At 41.0% G+C, this 22,123-nt stretch overlaps 2 protein-coding genes across 5 annotated transcripts in view; one reads left to right on the forward strand and one right to left on the reverse strand.

Moving 5' to 3' along the window:
- Nucleotides 1-1,962: 1,962 nt before the first annotated feature.
- Nucleotides 1,963-12,999, reverse strand: Mrps11 (mitochondrial ribosomal protein S11). The gene is made up of 7 exons (XM_015493099.2): nucleotides 12,874-12,999; nucleotides 12,625-12,763; nucleotides 12,388-12,498; nucleotides 6,529-6,627; nucleotides 4,515-4,644; nucleotides 3,184-3,249; nucleotides 1,963-2,478 (listed from the first exon to the last, which is right to left on the reverse strand). Exons 2-7 carry the CDS (start codon nucleotides 12,687-12,689, stop codon nucleotides 2,371-2,373), a joined length of 579 nt encoding a protein of 192 aa, XP_015348585.1. The 5' UTR covers nucleotides 12,690-12,763; nucleotides 12,874-12,999; the 3' UTR covers nucleotides 1,963-2,370.
- A 6-nt stretch (nucleotides 13,000-13,005) lies between these two features.
- Mrpl46 (mitochondrial ribosomal protein L46) overlaps nucleotides 13,006-22,123 on the forward strand; it is a 14,508-nt gene continuing 5,390 nt past the window's right edge. The window contains exons 1-5 of one of the 4 annotated variants that reach the window (XM_015493098.2): nucleotides 13,006-13,295; nucleotides 14,608-14,797; nucleotides 15,905-16,078; nucleotides 16,653-16,709; nucleotides 20,485-20,871. In XM_015493098.2, coding sequence (XP_015348584.2) covers nucleotides 13,011-13,295; nucleotides 14,608-14,797; nucleotides 15,905-16,078; nucleotides 16,653-16,709; nucleotides 20,485-20,486 — 708 coding nt within the window. In that variant the 5' untranslated portion in view covers nucleotides 13,006-13,010 and the 3' untranslated portion in view covers nucleotides 20,487-20,871. Of the gene's footprint in view, nucleotides 13,296-14,607; nucleotides 14,798-15,904; nucleotides 16,079-16,652; nucleotides 16,710-20,484; nucleotides 20,872-22,123 lie in introns of those variants that run through there. The other 3 variants (XM_048790282.1, XM_015493097.2, XM_048790283.1) reach the window with 3 other exon arrangements.

A 22,123-nucleotide genomic window follows, 5' to 3' on the forward strand; every position in this document is an offset into this window, starting at 1 on the left:
TCACTTGCAGTCAAACTCTAACATTTATGCCTCTTTTAAGCTTTATGCTAATTCAGCCGCATCCCTGCCTGGTCTCCATAGACCGTGAACTCCAGCATGGTAGTGATACACAGTGCCCTCAGTTCCCAGACTCTGTTTGTGGCTAACCTCTGTTGGCTCAATTTGGCTGAAAGGACAGTTTTTGCTTTTGGCAATGACCACTCCATCACTTTGAGCTGATAGTATCCAGATTTAACAAGCAACATGTCCTTCCAAAATGAAAAATAAAATAAAATGAATAATGGAGCCTGTGGGAAGATATATATACATTTTTTAAAAATGGGCACCTCAGAGCTAGGTTGCAGGGAGGTGATTTCTCCCTAAGTGCCAAGTGACATTCTGGTAGCAACCAGGGACTCTAGTATTAAACTGGCTTATTTTGGCAGTGATCATACATCTCAGTGTCAGGTAATGGCCTTGGCAAAAGGCTGAAAAAACACCCCATCTATGCTGAAAGAGATTGGATTCGTACTTCTGCTGTGTAGGACAGATATCTCTGGTGTAGCCAGGCCTTGTGCCACCAGCTTTAGAAGCAAAACTGCAAATATACGCATAGAAATTATCCAGTGTCCTGCTGCCAGGAAACAAGGATGCGTGTCACACATGCTTATGCCAACACTCTGCTTGTGCAAACACTCAGGACCCAAATGTGGGTCTTTGCCTGAGGGAAGCACCAGTACACATTCTACCGTTTTCTCAGGACATACCTACTGCTGAGAGCTGGTGGCAGCAGGGGAATGGCAGCCTTACTTTAGGTAAACAAACACTGCCTTGCTTGACCAGTCTTCAGGGGAGATGCTTTGGTCCAACTGCTCTAGGCCCTCTATCCACCTGAATAAAGGCCAAACCATATCAAATCACAGGGAACAAAACCCCCCCTTTTACCCATATTGTGTTTGAAATCTTTACTTTTACTTTCATAGATATAACTGCTACAGAAATTCTCACATCTTTTACTGTATAGCAGTTGTTTAAAATGTTTATATATATATTTATTTTGTCTTCAGTGCTGGGGATTGAATCCTATGCTTCATACACTCTAAACAAGTGCTCTACTATCTACACCCACATCCCCTATATGTAGTTTTATGGTAAAAAGAATATAACTCCTTTTTGGTAGTGGCTTTAAAAGTAGAAACCTCCAGTCAGGTTTATTTAGTCATTAGTCTCGAGATAGTCTTGATAGATCCTACTGAGGAATAAGATAAGGTAGAAGGGAAACATTTTTCCTTCTAAGCTCCAATCTGGGTTCCTAGTCTTTCCCTTTCTCTACCTCTAACAGCTCTTCCTGCCAATGTGAAGGGGTATTTGTGGATTTCACTATGATGAGTACAGGCAGATTCTGGGGGCTCAACTGGCAGGGCATGGAGGTACACTCCACAGTGCCTTCCCCTCTGGGAAGCCATTTCAGGGAGCAGTGCTTAATGTACAGGACAGCCCATCCTGCCATCTTCCGTAGTTTCTAGAAAATTCTCTCATTTCTAAGCCCACCATTCTCCATTTTGATATACTCCCTCCTGGGTGCTGGGACTGTCAAAGTCTATGAAGAACTGCCACTTGAGGGTGGGGAATCTGTGTCTACTACCAGAATATCTGAACTGCAGACAACCATCCTGTACTGTTGGGGCTAACTTTAAGCATGTGCACTGACTGAAATCTTCTGTCAGAATCCAAGGATAGTAAAAATGCTTTCCATTTGGGGTCAAATTACAGGCCATTAGTATGAAAAGTTTGTAAGATGAGCTCTGGAAACCCTGGTTGAGGGGTTATAATAGAAATATGTGAAACTAAAGAAGGGGTGTGGTAAAGAGCAGCTCAAATTTACACTTTAACCCTTCCATTGAAGGTTTCGCTTCAGTTCACAGTCTTTTTAGGAGGAAGTGGGATTAGTTTGTTACTCCAAGAGTAAAAACTCACAATTGCTACAGATGGTACAGATGGTCTTTTATTTTCACAAAGCAGAGACTGGAGCCCGGGCCTCAGATGCCCCTTCAGCTCTCCTGTGTACGAGAGAAGCATGTGACTTGTAATTTGGCTCCCGATGGAGAGCTTTTTGCTGTCCACCTCTGGATGGAAGAAGACTTCACAGTTAGCGGGCATGCTAAAGTTAGCCCTGACAATGCAGGAGAGGTCTGAACTTGCTTGTGGGGCACATTCCCCTCTGTCGGAGAAGCCGGCAAAGGCTGTGGTATGCGGAGGCAGAGCTCGTTGTGTGAGAGCCAGACGGGTCTCCAGCAGGCCTTCTTCTGGAGGCAGCTTGGCCAGGAGCTTCCTACAAGGTCCAGCTGAAGGTGAGACTTGAGGTCAGGCTCCAAGCAGGCTTTCTTCCCATTACAGCCTCCGAGCCTTCCTAGGGCGGCAACCGTTGTGTGGGATGGGGGTGTTGTCCGTGATTGAGATCACTTCTAGGCCCCCCATAGTCAGTCCTTTGATGGCAGACTGGAAGCAGAAAACAGGAGATTGGTGTGGTCGCAGAAGTGATGACCCAGGACCTCAGGCCTGGGTTGAGAGGGATGGGGTGCTGCAGGGAAGGGAGAACAGGGCTTGGGATACCTACTATCCTGATCTAATTCTACTCTCACAAAACTCTCTTGCCCAAATCCCTTAACCAATCTCTCAATACTGCCTGCTTCTCAAATCACACTGGCCACTTCCCATCTTATGCTTTATAAACTGAGGACAAAATCTTCTTGTAGAACATTGGCGCAACTTAAGGATCTTTTGTAGCTTCACCTGAGCAGTTTCCTCTCCCTGGAATATCCACACACACAGGCCTCTTCATTCTTGTAAAGTCAGAGAGATGTCCCTGCAGGGTGTGGGACCCCTCTACAGACTCCAGTGCCCTGGGCACATGCTTCACCACTGCACTCACTCACTTAGGGATCTGTTTGTGGTGGTCCCTGGGGAACCATTCCCAGGGCCCGGCACCCAGTAGTCACTCAAAAGGGTCTGATGAATTAAACTAAGTGATCTAAGTTTGTTTTGAGGGGCCCAGTAAATTATAGGAACAACAGAAAGAAACCTGAAGCCATGCCGTGGAATCCACTAATGGAGACTTTTACACTTTCTCTACACCTAGTTCTCAAGCCCCAATTTTTCTCACTAAAGCAAGCACAAGCACCATGGAGAACTGAGGTTACTTACCCAGCGCCCTGGCCCCAGGCCTTTCACCACCACTCGGATATGGGTCACACCCTTTCCTGTAGCTTTCTGGAAAGAAGCAGCAAGTGGTTAATGCCTGGGTTACTGCACCCCAATCTCTTGCTACTGCCATGGTGGGGCAAGAGAGAAATGGTACCTACAGAAGTAAGAAGTGGGGCAGAATCAGAGAAGGAAGCAAAGCAGAGATGGCTGCAGTGGAGAACAGAGTCAGCAGAGACCACAGAATGTCAAAAGTCAAAGAACTAAATTGACTGTGATCTTTTCACTCAGGATAGTATCGCCACCTAATGGATATTTTGAAATATCATTCAGATTCTTCTCAGGTTCACAAATGTAGAATTTCAGACCATGAGGTACCACCCTGAACTTCAAGACTGACTCTAAATACCCACTTAAAAAGTGTTATTTAGGGCTGGTGGGCGGGGGTGGGGGGGAGCTCAGTGATCTAGCACTTGTCCAGCATGTACAAAGGGCCGGCACCATGAAAAATAAAAGTGTTAATTAGTATTAATTAAATTTTGCTTTCTTGATTATAAAGGCAATTCTTTCTAGAAACTGAAAAACACACATAACTTACCATGCAGAAGCCACTGTTACTTGACCTTTATAGCATTTTGATTTTTGATGATCATTATTATATAGCAATCAACATCTCTGGATATCGAGTTTTAGTTGAAGGTCAAGGTTTTCATTTGTAAGGCCTCTGTTATAGCAGAAACTATGCAGGTTTTGGTCATGGGCCAATCTAGATCCAAATCAGGGAACTGAACTGCAGCTTGGCTTTAAAGTCACACACATTCAGATTCTCAACTGGCTCTTGAAAAACTAGATAATACTAAAGGCTTTTTGAAGAATTATGGTAATAAATTAAAATTGCCTGGAACATAATAGTTGTTCAATAGCAGCACACTGACAACTTGCTTCTAGAAAAATCTACTACACTTCATGGTGGAACTGGTACGGTGTGAGTCCTCATTAAGCCACATGTTCCCCAGGTAGAGTACTATCATCCCTTCCTCACCCTTCTGGTCTTTAAATTGAAGGGTCTTTGGTTCTTTAGCCTTTAGCACCCTGACTCTTACTCCTAAAACAACCAAGTGTTTTACCTCTAATGAAGCTTAAAGAAAAAAAAAAAAAAAAAAGAGAGAGAACCCTGCCACATAGACCTCTTCAAGCTACCTGCAGAGTCAGGGTATCTAACAGGGTTGCAAATTCCTCATTGCTTCTGAATGACCAAGGAGAATCCTCTGCACTGATCAGTCATGCAAAGAGTGGAACACACTGAGACAGAACCACAGAGCATGTGTACTTACTGCTGCTGCAGCTATGCCCGCTGTCTGTGCTGCGATGCCTGTGCCCTTCTTGGCATTCCGAAACCCCTCTGTGCCACAGGAAGCAAAGGCCAGGGGCTGGTGAGTGGCAGAGACCACCTGAATCTGTGTGCTGGGTAAAGAAGAAGAGACAAAATGGATGTAACTATTGTTCAGGGAAATAAAAGAGACCTAACTTATGCCCTTAGAAGCCCGAGTAAGAAAGAGAAATTCATTTGCTTTATCTTGAGTTTAATGCTTTTTAAATCCCTTTAAGAAGTATTAGGAAGGGTCGAATCATCCCCTAAGCCTAATAGAAAATTGACAAGTCATATGATCTGAAGAGAGCTCCACAATCTGAGGGTGGTTAAGCATCACCAGAGGAAGTGCCTTCCCTGTAGCTGGCATTTAAATTAGGTGTGATGTCCTTGTCTTAGTTTTCCCCCCTCCTAAGAAATTAGATGTTTAATTACCAGGGAATTTTTAAAGTTTTCTCGTTGAAAGTTTCAAATATGCTTTCCCTACACAAGTGAAAAGAGTACATGAACCAGGGACTCATCACTCAGCTTCAATTACCAACTCATCTCCAATTTAGCTTCGCCTATAAACCTTGTTCCTAGTCCCGTCACCAATGATTATGAAGCAAATCTCACACCTATCATTTCATCTGCAAATATTTCAGTTCATACATCTAAAACAGAAGGAATACTAAAACAAAACCCACAAAACGATTGTCATAATCAAATTGTCACACTGGATAATTCTTATGCTTATTATGACACTCTATTCCGTGATCAAAAGTAATTTTAAATAAGTGAAACATTTTCCCTAATTATCTCTAAAATGTTAAATTACAATTAAGAATCATTTTTAGAAATCCTAAGACATGCCTTCTGTTTCCCTTTCAGTAATCATCCCCCTATTTTCTGGTCTGGAGAGCTGCCTGGAAGCTCAGAGCAGAGGGGAGTAGAAGCTGTTGTATGGGCCTCCTCTGGGAGGCGGCCTTGGGCTTAGTTGCTTGTTGGCCTGGCTCAGCGCTGCCATTCCCCCTGCCAGGGCTTCTTGCATTTTCTATCTTGAACAGAAGGGTAAGATCATTGCTTGTTTCTGAGATGACCTCAACAGTGATGTGTAGAAAATGCCACTGAGACATCTAGGGGTGGGGGGAAGAGGAGGAGGAAGAGAAGGAGAAAGAGGAGAGACACTTACACAAAAGCATGAACCTAACCTGTGTCCCTAATAGTTTGAGACGGGGAGAGGGAAAAGGAAAAAAAATCCAGTTGCTCTCATTTCAAGTTTATCCAACAGATGGATCCTACAGCATTTCCTCTGCCACACACTCTATCCCGTGACTACAGTCTCCTGTACTGTTCTTTAAGCTGCCTGGTGGTCAGGCTGTGACCAAATACAGATTTCCAAGTGGGGGCCTGATCTGTGAGGTTGTCACTAACGCCAGCAATGTTTCTGTAGTCCACACATGACCAAACACCTTGGACATCTGTTTATATGCCACACAAGAACACCAGTCTTGTCACTCTGAATTTACTATTTGCAGGTAGCCCCTACAAGGCAAGGGTCAGTGCATAGTGGCCCAAACATTAAAGGGAGAGCATGTATTTTAAGTTTTATATAAGGGTTAGTTTATTAATAAGGTATTTATAAATCTCTCTTATTCATATTTCATCCACCCCATTCCCTAGTACTCAGCTTGAGATCCTCATGCCTCAGCCTCTTGAATAGCTGGGATTACAGGTGTGCACCACCATATTAGTGGAACCATCGTCCCTAATATAGTCCCTCCAACAACCTTTAAGCAGGACCAGGAAATATTATTCCCAAGAAGGCAAAGAGATTGTGTATTTCATATTTTCATAAAACTTAAGGAAATTTTGTAAAGACAAAAGTTGTTTTCCCCAAACAAGAGGTATTTGCCTGGGGAACCCCAGCTCTAGCATCATCACACAGCACCCAGACCCGCACCCCGACAAGGGGTGGAACAGCTTCCCTTCCCACCTACTTGTTGTAGGATGCTTTAATGTGTGCGATTGGGATCTCCTCAAATTTCTTTCCTGCCCATCTCAGAGAGCTCTCCTGGCCTGGAACTGGAGGGTAAATGCTGCAAGTAGAAAAAACATTTTATTTAAAATTGCCCTGTTTTTTTTAAATCAAAGAAATACATCACATGGTTAAAGAAATTAATAAATCAAATGGCACAGATGAACCCAGATGAAAGACAACAGCCCTGTCCTACTCTGAAGACAGCTGCCCCTACCATTCCTTTTCAATTCTTCCAATATTTGTGAACACAGTACTTCTTAGGTTTTTTTGCAGTGCTGGGGATCACCCAAGGTCTCACAAGTACTAGCTGAGCACTCTACCACCGAGTTTCATCCCCAGCCTGGGGCTATTTCTCAGCTTGTTGACCTCAGACATATGGAGTAACTTTCTACTATAAGAAAAGGAAATTTAATTGATACTCCTTACCTCCTCTTGTCTCTGGTAGCATAATTATATTATTGCTTTCAAGTCCTTTATGGACTACTTTTTCTGCAATTCAAAAATAGTCAAACTTCTGTTTCTTGTTTCATCAACTCAACAATATCTTATCTATACTTTATAAAAATGAGATAAAGTAATTTTAACATTCATCATTATTATTAAAAAAATCCACGGGCTAGGGTTGTGGCTCAGCAGTAAAATGCTCATGTGCGAGGCCCTGGGTTTGATCCTCAGCACCACATAAAAATAAATTAAAAAAAAAAAGGTATTGTGTCCAACTACAACCAAGTATACCCTAGAATTATAGACATTAGCACATAAGAGACAGATAAAAATATTTTATGTTTGGCAGGCCAAGGGGGTTATTTATTTATTTATGGTACTGGGGATAAAACCTGGTGTCTTGCGCACCCTAGGCAAGTGTTCTACTACTGAGCTACATCCCCAGCCCTTTTAAAATTTTATTTTGGAATCGGGTGTGATGGCACATGCCTGTAATCCCAGCAACTCAGGAGGCTGAGTAGGAGGATTGCAAGTTTGAGACCAATAAGTCAGCAAGGCCCTGGGCAACTTAGTGAGAACTTGCTTCAAAATAAAAAATGAAAAAAAGGGATGGGGCTGTGACTCAGTGGTTAAGCCCCTGGGTTCAATCCCTGGTTCCAAGGGAAAAAAAAAATTTATTTTGAGATAGGCTCTTGCTAAGTTGTCCAGGTTGGCCTATAGCTTGAGATCCTCCTGCCTCAGCCTCTTTTTTTTTTAAATGTTCAATATGATTTTATTTAAAAATTTGCAAAGCTGAAGGAGGATCTGATCTTTTGTTAGAAGAAGGCCTTTTTCACAGTATATATTTAGCCTTTTTTGTTTTGTATTGAATAATAACAGAAAAAAAAAAAAGGAAGTTTCTGTTCAAGATCCTCACTCCAACCTGCCTCAGCCTCTTGAATAGCTGGGATTATAGGTGTGCATCACCATGCCTGGCTTCTGTCACAACTACTAAACTCTGTCATGCTATCACATAAGCAGCCATATACAACAGCAAATTAATAAGTATGGGTGTTCCAATAAAACTTCATTTACTGAAACAGACAACTGGCCATAATTTGCTAACCCCAACTCCAGACCAGCGGCTCTCAATGTGGACTGAATAGCAGAGTCCCCTGGGTGCATCCAAATGCTTAATGCCACCCAGACTTAAGGATGGGTGGGGCCTGGGAACCTATTTATACATACTCCAGGTGACTCAGATGTGCACTAAGGGTTGGGAGCACTGGCCTAGACATTGTGGTTGAGTTCAAGACCTTTTGGGTTTGCCTGATCTATTTTCTAGTTTTCTTTGGGTAAGTACTCTTTTATTTTCAGATGGAGAAGCTCAGATACAAATAGGAGCATAAGGTCGGCAAGAGAAGTCAGGTGGTGGACCTAGGAGATCTGCTTTAGTTGTGAGTTTTACTTACAAAGTTGTGCTTTTCACAATTTAAACACATATGGATGTCATTCAGTATTGCAGATGGGAGAAAACCCACTGTTCTACTCTGCCCGTACACTCACATCAGACTCATGTTTGTACTTCACACAGCCATGCTTGACTTTAACTACAATGAACTCTGCCACTCTCCCTCAGCCCTACTGGCTTTCCAAGAGAAACGTTCAAAAACAAAACAAAACAATAGCACATTAGTTACAAGTGTATTCTTTCCTGTGGATCTGATCTTAGAGATGATTTAGAACCTCCTCATGCTTTGGCTTATCAGTCTATATGCTGGGATGGAAATTGGGTGAATCTTGTAGATGACATTAACGTTTATAAGATGATCATTTCAGCTGGGTGTAGCGTGATGGTACCCACCTGTAATCCCACTGGCTTCAGGGAATTAGGCAGGACCACTGCAAGTTCAAGGCCAGCCTGGGCAACTTAGTGAGACTGTCTAAAAGTAAAAAAGGGCTGGGGATGTGGTTCAGTGGTAAAATGACCCTGGGTTCAATCCCTGTAATATGGGTGGCGGGGGGAAGAAATGATAATCATTTCCCTACTGATAATTATCCCCTGTTGACTTGGGGGTCAACAAACACAAACCTACTAAGTCTGAGTGTAAGCAGTGTAATGCCTTTTGTAGATAGAATGGTTTTGGAACTAGGAAGGATTCAGATGTTGAGCCATTTAATTGAAAGCATAGGCAAGATCAGGCATTCAAACCTCCCAGGTTCAATGTGTAAACAAGTGGTTTATCTAAGGAAGTCCCTAAACATAAAAGACAAAGCTTTTTGGTACTGGTTGCTTACCTCTTTCTATTTACACTCACACCAGGAAAATGTAGAGAGGCAAACCATTTTGTAACTGCTGCCAGAGATAATTTTTTAAAAATGCAAACAAATGTAGAAAAAGGCAAAGACCACAGCTCCTGGCTTAGTGGTCCTTAACAAAACTCCTGTTGGCTTCTATTTCTAAACATTGTTTCCTTCAGTGATCACATGTCTTCTGTTCTACTTTGGCTTCTTACTGCCCTGGTCACACCTAACCTTTGTCATTACCAATACTTGTAACTCCATCATAACTTTGGTTTCAAATACCACACTCTCTGGCAACTACCTCCTGACACACCCACTCACTTCCCCTGCTGTCTTCACTCTGGGATCTTTCAATCTCACAAGGATTTACAATCCAATAACCCTACCAGCCTTCCATTGTCCCTCACACTCCTCATGTCCCCACTTCTCTCCTCACCTAGACTAAATCTTGTGGCCAATTTCTGACAATTACTCCCTTGCAGACACTCTTGATGACGTTTCCTCTTACTTCATTGTATTCTCCTAGCAAATCCTGAACTGTGGTCAAATCCACCTTGCCAGTCATTCTGAGCTGTGCAAATACATAGCAATGCTGACTTACCTCTCTACCAGGGCTTCTGAACCTCAGCACTATTGACAGTTGGGCAAGATAATTCTTTGTTTTAGGAGGCTGCCCTGTGAATTGTGGGGTATTTAGCAGCATCCCTGGCCTCTACCCACTAAATACTGTCCCCAAGTTTTGATAACCAAAGATGTTGTCAAACATTGCAAAAAAGTCCTCTGAGGGCAAAATCAATCCCCATTGAGAATCACTACCCTATTTGAATGACTTCTAGCATCAGGTGGGCACTCAGCACTGCCTGGCAATCATCCCTAGTCCAATTACCCTTCAATTTTTCTGGATGACTCTTTTATTCCTTCTTTTGTCTCCCTAAACCTCCAACTCCTTCCTGTTTCCTCAATGCCAGCTGATGACCTCTACAGAGAAAGAGCAGCAATCAGAATTTCTTCTGGCTCCCACTACCAAACACCTGTGCCCACAGCCTTTGCCGTCTATCCCCTCACCATGTTCCACTTGCCTATTAGTCCCTCAAGGACAGTGCTCCGGCAATGTTCCACTTCAGTATTCATTCTTTCCCTTCTCTATGCATCATTCTAGCAGCAAAACATACTGTCATATCTAAAATCTAAGGAAAAACCCAAACCTCTTGAACCCAAAGATTCCTTGAGCTGCCCATTATTTTACTCCATCTTACAGCAAAGCCTCCTTAAGGAACTAACTATATTCATGTTTTTTCCTGTCTTCTATTCTCCTTGCATCCACTCTAATCAGACAGTAGCCTCTACCACTCCACTAAACGTGCTCTTATCAAAGTCACCAGCCACCTCCACACTTGAATCCAATGTGCAATCCTGACATTTTCACCCACCTATCATATCAATGTGTTTGACACACTGATTTCCCATTTGACTACACTAAAAACAAACAAACGAAAAACAACAACAACAAAAACTTTCTTGGTTTTCTTACTACCTCTCTGGAGGTTCCTTGTCTCTTGCTGGTTCTTTTACATCTCTCTAATCTCTAACAGACTTCATTATATCTCCATTTAGTGACTAGGCATCTCAAATTTAACCAGCCAAACCTAAACTCATGCAGTCCTCCCCATATTAATAAAATAAAAATTCCATCTTTCCAGTTGTTTAGGCCCCAAAATTTGGAGTATTTCTTCACTCTTCTTTTTCTTACACCTTATATTAACAAATCAGTCTATTTATGTTACTTCCATAGCCATCTCCGTGGTCCAAACCTCCATTGTTTCTTGCCTGATTTATTTTTATTTATTATTCTAACTCCTTGCTCCCTGTGATTTAATATCAACACAGAAAATAGACTCACTTTAAAAAGTAAGCAAGATCATGTCAACCATCTACTCAACTCCCCAGCAGCTTTCCATCTCAGTAAAAGCTAAAGTTCTAGAGATGGCCTGTGAGCCCTACAGAATGTTGTTTAACATGCCTGCTGGTATCCCTACCTCCCACTGTTATAACTCCCATATTTTACTTATTTTCTATTTACTGTATCCTGCCCACTAAAATTTAACTTGCATAGAAGCAGGGCTAAAAAAAAAAAAAGAAGCCCTGCTTGTTTGATCAGGGTTATAACCCCAACACTTTGAATAGTGCCTGGCATTGTTGAATGAATGATTGCAACAGATTCTTGGTTTAAATCCTTTCAGCAGCTCCTTACTGTCTGCAGTGGAGAGTATGAAATCTCTAGGGTGACAGAAAATACCTTTACCATGACAGGCATGGTAGCACACAAGTGTAATGCCAGTTATTTGGAAGGATGAGGCATCCTTTTCACAGACTGTTATCTTTGCTTACAATGATCCCTTTTATCTTGTCCAGTTGAATTCCCATTCAATTCACTAAGCTTACTGTCTTACCATAATTTTGCATGATTTTTTTGGGAGTGGATACTTATTCTTTTATACTTCCAACCAGTTCTAACTCCATTATACTGTTAATCAGATTATGGTGAAAACGTTTGCACATATGCCTTTCTTGGACGACCCTATGCTACTAAAGAGGGAAATGGTCTTTTATATATACAGCAATTAGCATTGTACTGGATGTGAGGGTAAGTGGATATGTACACTCCGTGCACATAGAAGTAGTGGCACTGCTGGGAAGCAAGGTGCCAGTTTCTAGGGCTGAACACAAAACTCACCCTGGACCTTTAATCAACTCCAAGAAATGCAGGATAATCTGTTCCATGGTGTGTCACCCCACTCTTCGCATTTTGTGTTTGAGGAGGGAGGTTGTTAATTTGACATGAAATTCATTTCAAAAGGATTAAGAGAGCTCATATTTGTTATACAGATTCTGACATTCAGTCATTCAACCAACTAATGTTCACTGTGAAGCTACTTTGTGCCAGAGCTCATCTCATTTATAATTTCCATAAGACTCAGAGAGATCTGCACAAGGTCCCACAGATGTCAAATGACAAGAGTGGGAATTCATCGGTTTTCTGACTCTGCACGGGTGCGTATTTCCCAAGGGTTGGACCAGAAGTGGCCCTCACCTGAAGCTCTTCTGGCTCGGAGCTACCTCCTCAACTTCCGGCTTGGCCGCCGCATCTTGCAGTAACTGGGCTCCGGTGTGGACAGTCCGGGATGGGCCTCGGACTACAACCCTGCGGAGAAAGAAAGCTCAAAAAAGCCCCGGCCTACCGGCCACCGGAGCCCAAGTAACACATAAAACACTGTCAGGAGAACAGTCCTGAAGACAGCCGTAGGCTCCAGAAGGCAATCGTTCTTACCCGATCGTCGAGGTCCGCGCCCATGACTGCAAGATCCTCGACCCCGCGTTTCTCACAACCTGCATGACTTGAATTGACCCCAGTCAGCTCCGGTCGGCCGCTTCCGGCGTAGCTGGAGTGACGCCAGCACCTTGAGCGCCTGTGGTGGAGAGTACAGAAAGGAAAGTCATCTGATTGCTCTCTAAAAGGCCCATTAAGTATTTTTATTCAAATTTAAGTGCTCTATGAAAACTATAGTTACATGTTCACCTGGGACTCGCTTCCCCTTTTAATGTTCTAATATGAGAATTTCACCTGCACCACCCGCCATATCGGAATGGTTTGTTCCAATAGTTCTTGGGATAGTACTCTTCCTGATCTTGCCATGCGCGTTGCCTTATGGGAATATGGGGTTGGTTGAGGACTCCGTTTGGAGCCCCGATGCATTGTGGGAAGGGAGAAAGATGGCGATGTCCGTTAGGCGGACTCTGTCAGGTGTGGCGAGGGGCCTGCGGAGGTTCGAAAGGGTATGGGCAAGTAGCCTGGGTTCTCGCAGCCTGGTCCTTGAGGCCGCACCCTCAAAAAGGGAATCCCCATGGCGTTTGTTGGGCGCGTTGTGTCTGCAGCGACCACCGCTCATTTCCAAGCCGCTGACCCCATTGCAGGAAGAGATGGCAGCTCTGCTACAGCAGGTAGGATTGAGACACAGGTACAAGGGGAGGTAATAACGGCTCACGGGCCTTGGTTCCATTCTGACTCTGGCACCATTTAGTCTGTGTGATTTTGATCAAGACATTTCACTACCCTGAACTTCCGTACACTTGTCTGCAGGATGAAACAAATCTTATTAAGGTGGGTTGGTACGTAATGGGCGTTTAACAAATATTTTATTTTTGATGGCCTTATTATTGTCAGTTGGGGCAGTTTTTTGGAGATTCTTTTTTGTTCATTCATAACAGTAGGGATCTGGTCGCGAACAAGAATCGATCCTTGTTAAAAGGAACTCATAGATTGGAGGGGATACAATCTTTGTGATGTGAAGAGTGTTTAGAATGAAGTATAGGAGACAGTGGGCACATCTGTGAGATGCCTGCGATAGAGTCTGCTCTGTTTTACCTCACCGGGTTATTTCTGTGAAGGGCAAGGGAGGAAATACGGGTAAAAGCTGAGTGTAGTGGCTGTGAAGATGTTAAGTCTCCACATACAGTGATTAAAGGGTGTTAGGTTTCCCCAGAATCTGGGATGTTTTGTCTTAGGTTACTGATAGCTTTAAGCTTTTATTCTGTGTTTTTTGCTAAATTTATTAATTTTCTCACTTGGCATATTCATACCCTACAGATGTTCATAGCATATATCAGACATGTATTAAATGACAGATATGCAGTAGTAAGACAGGACTAGTTCTGGTTATCAGAGACCTTGAGTTCAGTGGAGTAGGGGAGAGAAGTCAATAACCAAATAATCAAATGACTGTTTGCAGATTCTGATAAATATTTTAAAGGAAAACGGTTCTATGAAAGTGCTTCACAGGGACATCTAAATTTTTATTTTATGGACAAGCTAAGGAATGTCTCTCTGAGAGAGTGAAATTTAAACTGAGATCATACAAATGAGTAGAAATTCTTCTAGGAGAAAAAAGCAAGGGAAAACACTCTAGGAAGAAAGGGCAACTTCTGTAAAGTCCTTGAGGCAGGAATGTCCTTGATGAATAAGGTGATGATCAAGGACTACCACTATGACTGGAGCATGGTAAGTAGGCAGGCAATGCCTGTCCCATTCCTTTGTTCTTTGCAGCAGTTTTGATCCCCAATCACATTCTGACATTTTGGCAAATGTAACTTATGCTTAAGTGCAGGTGACCTTTTTTCTTTGTCTCTGTTTTCTCTCTGTTCAGTGTTTTAATTGTATGTCTAGTAATATTAAGTGATAAACTTCTGAGTCTATCAAGGATGCTATAGCTTTGTTATATTCTCCTAGTTTTGTTTGTCTTTTTAATTTTCCTAGATAGAGATAGAAAACAGCCTATATTCAGACCATGAGCTTCGTGCTTTAGATGAAGCCCAGCGACTGGCAAAGAAGAAAGCTGATCTTTATGATGAAGAGCAAGATGAAAAGGATATATTGCTTGTGCAAGATTTGGAAGATATGTGGGAACAGAAATTCCTACAGTTCAAACCTGGAGCTCGGATAACAGGTATGATCTTTTTAGTCTAAAAAAAGAAGTGAAAGGGGTATTCTGGTTCCCAAATATAGGACAATTACTTAGCCTCTGCTTTGTGTTTTAACTAACAATTTTTTTTTTTTTTTTTTGGTACCAGGGATTGAACTCAGGGCTCTTAATCACTGAGCCATATCCCCAGCCCTTTTTTGTAATTTATTTAGAGATTGGGTCTCACTGAGTTGCTTACGGCCTCGCTGAGTTGCTGAAGCTGGCTTTGAACTCATGATCCTCCTACCTCAGCCTTCTGAGCTGCTAGGATTATAGGTGTGCACCGACCTAACAATTTTAAGTTACAAAACAACTTTGAGGAAAATAAATTATTTTCCCAATTCCTCACATCTACCCTAATATGGTTTTTAAAAGGCCCATGTTATTTTTGAGTGGGGGGTGGGTAAGAATGTTGGGGTAGCCTTTTCTCTTAGTTAAGCTTTATGAATGTTGTCTGAGTTTAACTCCCATTCTGGGACAGAGAGTGGTTTAAAGTAGGCCTTTTTCTTCTAGTTCTGTGTTTTATTGGAAATTGCTCTTTAATTTTTTTTTTTTTTGTAGTTGTCAGCATGCCTTTATTTTATTTATTTATTTTTTTGTATGTGGTGCTAAGGATCAAACCCAGTGCCTCACACATGCTAGGCAAGCACTCTGCCACTGAGCCCCAGCCCCAGCCCTGGAAATCACCTTTATGGACGGGGGTTCTATTGTCCTTGTTTTACAGATGCAGGCTGAAGAACAGAGAAAGTGTGGGTTAGTTAGATCAGTAATAGTGTTAAGTTGAATTAAGCAGTTGTGTTTGAGTTATGGTTGTTGCTTCTTTTTTAAAGGCTCAGAGTATGTTTTACTTTGTAGATGAGTTCAACTCTTGGTTTCCTTTTTTTACTTTTCAGTTTCCTTAAGAGTATGAGACTATACCCTGAAAGAGGTCAGAATTAGAATTAAAGAGATGGGTCAGAGGGGAAATTTGGCTATAATTTCTTTGAGAGAAAGGATTATGACATTCCCTTAAAGAAAAACTTTAAAACTCAAAGCTCATTGGTCCCAGATGATCACACCTTCTTGCTTTTACTCACCCCCTTTTCTTCATAGAAGCTGATAAAAAAAATGACCGAACCTCATTGCACCGGAAGCTAGACAGGAACCTTATTCTGTTAGTCAGAGAGAAGCTTGGAGATGAGGATGTTTGGATGCTGCCCCAGACAGAATGGCAGCCTGGGGAGACCCTCCGAGGGACAGCTGAGCGAACCCTGTCTGCACTCTCAGGTGAGTTCCTCAGAAACCTACAGGATTCACTTCAGACTCAACCAGATGATTTATAGGCTGATTGTGATAAAGGGCTTAAGAGTAAGGAGTGGGAAGGTTAATGGATACTGATGTTTATAAAGGGTTATTCTGTAGGATGTTTAGCAGTATTTCTGGCCTCTGCCCACACAATTCAAAAGCACAACCTCATTCCTATTCCCATCTACTACCAAAATTATATCTATACACTGTGAAATGTTACCTGGAGAGCAAAATTATAGTGGTTGGGAACCATTATACTAGATGGTTGAAGGGGATGCCAAAGAATTTCCCCTTGCTTTTGTGTCATACCTTTCCATGCTGCTAGCATGAGCTTCCTGAAACACAAATCCCTTGTCATGCTTTGCAGAGAATTCTTTAAAGGTTGTTCATAGAAATTCAAATTTTTCAGCATAGCCTAAAAATCCTTTTTGCTGTGGTCCTGATCTCGATAGTCTTCTGTCTTGCTGAGTTCATTATATTCCAGGTTCTAACCTAGTAAAGCTTTTACATTCCTTGAATAAATAATGTAGTCTTTTGTACGTTTCTGCTTTAGGGCATGCTGGTCCCTGGACAGAATGGTTTTGTCCTCCATTGCCTGGCTGCTCAATTTGTAAGACTTAGCTCATATGCTGTATACCTTTTGTAGTGGAACCTTCCCTGAGCTTCTAGTTAGAGAGAGTGCCTCTTGCTCCTGGGTTCCCACAGTGCATGCCTGTGCACTTTATACAGAAGACCAGACATTTACTCTGTGCTTTCCATCATCTGGGTTCTTTCCATGCAATGGGGTCACAGTGATGAATTGGGCACTATCCCTGTTCTCTAGGACCTCATTTTCTAGTGGAGAATATACTCTCTCACATATGCCATTGCACTATAATTGTTTATTATATACTATATTTCTTTCCCCAACCAGAATTTTGAATTTCTCGAAGTCTGGCCAGTATGTGTTCTTTTTTATGATTTCAGCTCCCAGTAAAGTAGGGGCTTGCTGAGTGTTTGTTGAGTAAATGGATTTTGTGGTGCACAACCACTTGACAGACCTGCTACCAGCATAAGACTCCTCGCAAAGCATTAGCAGTGTATGCCCCCTAACCCCTTCCCACCACGGTCCTCTTTGGCCTATAGGAGACAGCAAGGAACAATGGAACGTATGAAGCTTTGCTCCTCTCAGTCACACAGCTGTCACATTGAAACTGATAGCTGGGTTTCTTGCCAGAACCCTTGTGCCCGATGTTTTGCATCAAGCCACTGTGACATATCTGGTCAATTCTGTCTTCTGTGTGTCACATGGAAGGGGTTCTTATTTGGTCCTACTCTTCCCTCTTTTTCATATTCCCATTGTAATAAATATATGTTAAGGGAAATATATAAATGATACTAAAAGATTTTTATATTATTAGCTGCATATAAAATATGTTGATTTATTGCAAATGTCTACACAAACTAAAGTAGCAAATAATAGAACATAATTAAAAAGGCAAAGAAAAGCTCAAACAATATGTGAGAAAAGTGGAAATACATTCCCCGCTGACTCCATACTTCCAATATCTGCAAGATGGAATTTCTAGAGGTGGAATTCACGGGTGAAAGGTATGCATACTTAAGTTTTTGATAAGTACTGTTTACTTGTCTCCTAGTAAGTAGGTAAGTAATAGTTGACATTTTCAGTATATGGGAATGCCAGTTTGTCTAGACCTCAACAACACATGAAATAGTCCCTTTTTAGTTTTTGCCTCTCCAGTTAGTAAAAATCATCTCTGTTGGATTATTTTCAGTTTATTAGTGAGATTGACTATCTTTTCACATGTTTATTGGCTATGTTTTTCTTTAACTGCCTATTCAGATCCTTTGCTTATATGTATAATGAGCTATTTTTATCTTTTTGATTTGCTTCTTTTCCAGATCATAGAAAGGCAACATGCATTATTGAATTAAGTTTGGAAAATTCTGAAAAGCGTAAATAAATAATCTAGTATGATTCTACCACAGATATCTGCTGCAAGATTTTGTATTGTATGTGAATTCATACCATATATAAATTCTTCATCTAATACTAGTAGTGCTTTTTTAAGAAAGAACATGAGAAAAGCAGTTCATGTGTATGATGAAAAAATTACCAAGCAGTATTTGGTAAATGTGGTATAAGAAGTAATTTCCCCTTTTCAGAGGCAGCCTTCAGTAACAGATTTTTTTATGTGTATTCTTTAAGAAATTTTCTATGCATATTTAAGCACCTAAGTATTTTATACTTCTGTTTTTCTACATAATGGAAGCATATACACACACTTCCTTTTTCCTTACATAGTTTTTTAACATTTTTCCAGATCAGTTTATGAAGACTAAGTTTAAGTGTTTTTAACACCTGCATACTGTTTCATAATACATTGATACTACCTTGTGTAAAAAGTTCGTTGCTTTTACAAGTGAAGCTGCAGTGAACATCCTTGGGTACTCATCTTTGCTCACATGGGCAAATAAGTTATGTTTGGGAAGATAAATTTCTAGCAATGGAGTGGTTTAAGTGTATGTATGTATGTATGGTTAAAATTGATACTTCTTGCCAAATAATGGCAGTTATATTCATTTATATCCCCATAATATATTGAAGGTACCAGTTTTTCCCAAGTAGAGTATAGATCAAACTTTTTAAAATTTATTATGGTAAGTTTCAGTTTATTTATATGGTTAATGGTATTTAACAAATATAGTATAAAAATTAATTTTACAATTGTTTTTTAGTATCTGTATGTGATTGATTCCTGACCCCACCCTGTCCCTAGATATGAGAATCTGCAAATGTGCCAAGTTCCTTCTACAAAATAGTGTAGTATTTGCAAGTAACCTGTGTATATCCTCTTGTGTGCTTCAAATCATCTCTAGATTACTCACAATACCTAATATGATGGAAATGTTATCTAAATAGTTGTTATACTATACTATTTAGGAACTAATGACAAGGAAAAAAAGTGTGTATGTATTCAGTACAGAGATAATTGTTTTTCCCCCAAATATTTTCAACCTATAGTTGGTTGAATCCATGGATTTAGAACCTGACTGTAATGATATGCTATTATTGTTTTAATTTGTACTTCTTTAATTATTAATGTTTATTTTCATGTGAAGTTCCTGTTCATATTCTTGGTTCATTTTTCTTTTGAATTTTTTTTTCCTCATTGATTTCTAAATTTTTTTTTTTTTTGAGACAGGATCTTGCCCAGACTGGCCTTGAATTTATGATTCTCTTTCCCCACTCTCCTGAGTTGCTGCTCTCTTAAGTGTTTCTTCTATCTATCTATCTATCTATCTATCTATCTATCTATCTATCTATCTATCTTTCCCCTCCCAGTATTGGGGTTTGAACCCAGGGGCGCACTACCTTCAGACTCCCCTTTTTAAAAAGTTTTTTTTTTTTAGTTATCAGTGGACCTTTATTTATGTATACATGGTGCTGAAAATCGAACCCAGTGTCTCACATGTGCTAGGCAAGTGTTCTACCACTTAGCTACAACCATAGCCCTTGTCTTTGATTTTTATGTGCTTTGTTTTTTTTTTTCTTAAAGAAAGATTTAGTTTTTATTTAGACAAATATAAGTTTTTATGTATTTGAATTTTTTTTTGTCTTGCTTATAAGGGGCTTCCTTTATCAATAATGATTCAGGAAGTATTCCACATTTTCTTCTAATGTGGTTAGGATTTTCTAAATGAAAAACTTAAGGATTCAGAAATAATTAATTGATCATGAAGCCATCATCTGGAATGTACAAATCTTTTACAGAAATTTGAAATTTCTGCCAAATCTTTAATTTACGGTATCAATTTTGATATGAGGACTGAGTTTGGGATCTAACTCTGTTTTTCCATTTAGCTAGCTAGTTAATCAGATGCTATGTAGTAATTAATCCATCATTTCTTCATCCCTTGAAAGCTTGGCTTAGGGTTATTAACTCTAGTTATAGACTGCAGAAACTGTCTACAAATCTGGGGATCTTTTTGTGCTTTGCACATGATATCCCTTTTAAATGTGGGCGAACTTTGCTTTTTAGATACGAAGTGTCCTGGTCCTTCACTGACAGGTGGTGAATGGACTGAATGTAGTGTCTGGCTGTTCTGATTCCCAGATAGTGCTACTTTAATTGCATTGCTGACTTACAGTCTAAAAGTGGTAGCTTGGCATCTGGGAGTGATCCAGAGGCTATCTACTTCAGGCCAGAAAGCATTTGGATTGAGAATGAGGAGGGTTTTTGCTGGAATGGCCCTTGTCTTCATTTTTAGGAATGGTTTTTACCTCAGGGGAAAAGTGACTTTCCTAGGGACATCCTGTAATTTGGGGATGAGTATAACCTTATCTTTCAATTCTGTTTTTTTTTTTTTTTCTTCTCCCTTAGAAAACAACATGGAAGCCAAGTTCCTAGGAAATGCACCTTGTGGCCACTACAAGTTCAAGTTCCCCCAGGCAATGCGGACAGAGAGTAACCTTGGGGCAAAAGTATTCTTCTTCAAAGCACTACTACTAAGTGGAGACTTTACCCAGACTGGGAAGAAAGGCCGTCATGTTTGGGTCAGTAAGGAGGAGTTGAGTGACTATTTGAAACCACAATATTTGACCCAGGTTAGAAGATTTCTTTTGGACCTCTGATGGACTGAGCTGCCTGTGGATATTGCTCAGACAAATCAGGGGTTAGAGCTTTAAGGACATTTGTGTGCTGGCCCCATATTTGCAGGGAATATCAAGCAGGAAACTAAATTCTGAGAATTAAATGAGTCTGTTATTATGTTGTCTCAGCTGATTTGCTCTTTGAAGATGCCTGGTTCTTCCAGTGAAGAGGGGGCCATCTCTTAGGATGCCTTTCTATTTTCCCCAAGCTGATAATTGAGTATTGTATTACTTTATAGTGAAGTAACTGGCCTACTGGGTTCAGGAAGAAAGAACAGAAGGATATGAATCAACCTGAAGCCTTAAGTTCTGTGAAAACTTCTAGGCCTATGAGAAAAACCTGGGTTCATAGTCATTTTCCATTTTATTTTCCCTTTCTTTTCCATTTGATATGAAAGAATTTTAATTTTGCCTAGGAAATAATGCCTTCTTTTCCCTCCTTTCCTCTCCCCATTCTTCCCTTTCCTTTCCCTTTGTTTCTCTTTCTTCCATAAAGCATTTATATTTAAAAAATAATTAATTATGCCTTAACCTGTTTTGAAAACAGTCATGTGAAATAAGCAAGTTCAGCTTATGTCCATTCTGCAAATGGAGGAACCATGACCATGGTGTAACTTGGCCCAGAGTCATGCTGCGCATTCTTGATGGTGCTAGAGAATGGTGATCCCTTGCTTTTAGTTGGGGCTTTTTGACTATTGTTTGTTGCTTGTGTCACCACTGGTCTCCAGTGCCTGGCACATAGAAGGTACAAATAAATATTTGCTACATGAGTGCAGGAGAGCAAGGAATGAGAAACATTTCCACCCAGAATAGCGGTTCCAGTAGGAAGACTATGGTCCTAAACTTTTCCTGGTTTCCTCTTAGACCCTTTTAGATAAACAGACTGGCTGGTGTGATGTGAACTTGTGAAATGAGGTTTCTATTTCTGCATCAGATGTAGCCTTGTGTTCTTACACAGGGCCAGGGAAATTGCTTTCTGTGATCACAGCAAGGTGTCTAGTACTTAAGTTCCTCTCCTTGCCCTGTACCTTATTACTGAGGGGAGATGTCCTCTAGGTGAGGCTTGCTCATCACCAGCAATAGTGGCACCTTGGAGTGAAGCTTGAGCATAGCCATAGGACCAGGGTGCACTTTACTGGATTCTAGAGTGTGTTGAGTACATGATCTCTGTTGCCCATTCTTAGGGCCTTAGGCACCTCCAACCTAGAAAGGCAAAAATCATTTAGGTGAATTGGCAATTATGTTCATAAGCATGCATGGGCTGGAGATGTTAGTGGTAGAGCACTTGCCCATGTGTGAGGCCCTGGATTTGATCCTCAGCACCACATAAAAATCAATAAATAGAAGAGAGGTATTGTGGGGGGGGGGGG

This window comes from Marmota marmota, unplaced genomic scaffold, assembly GCF_001458135.2.
Source record: "Marmota marmota marmota unplaced genomic scaffold, marMar, whole genome shotgun sequence".
Classification (NCBI taxonomy): Eukaryota; Metazoa; Chordata; class Mammalia; order Rodentia; family Sciuridae; genus Marmota; species Marmota marmota.

Coding starts and splice junctions, on each gene's coding strand:
- Mrps11 (XM_015493099.2), bottom strand. CDS start 12,689: ATGCAGGTTGTGAGAAACGCGGGGTCGAGGATCTTGCAGTCATGGGCG. Junction 12,499..12,624: donor GCGCGGACCTCGACGATCGG/GTAAGAACGATT, acceptor CTTTCTCCGCAG/GGTTGTAGTCCGAGGCCCAT. Junction 4,645..6,528: donor ATTAAAGCATCCTACAACAA/GTAGGTGGGAAG, acceptor TTCTTTACCCAG/CACACAGATTCAGGTGGTCT.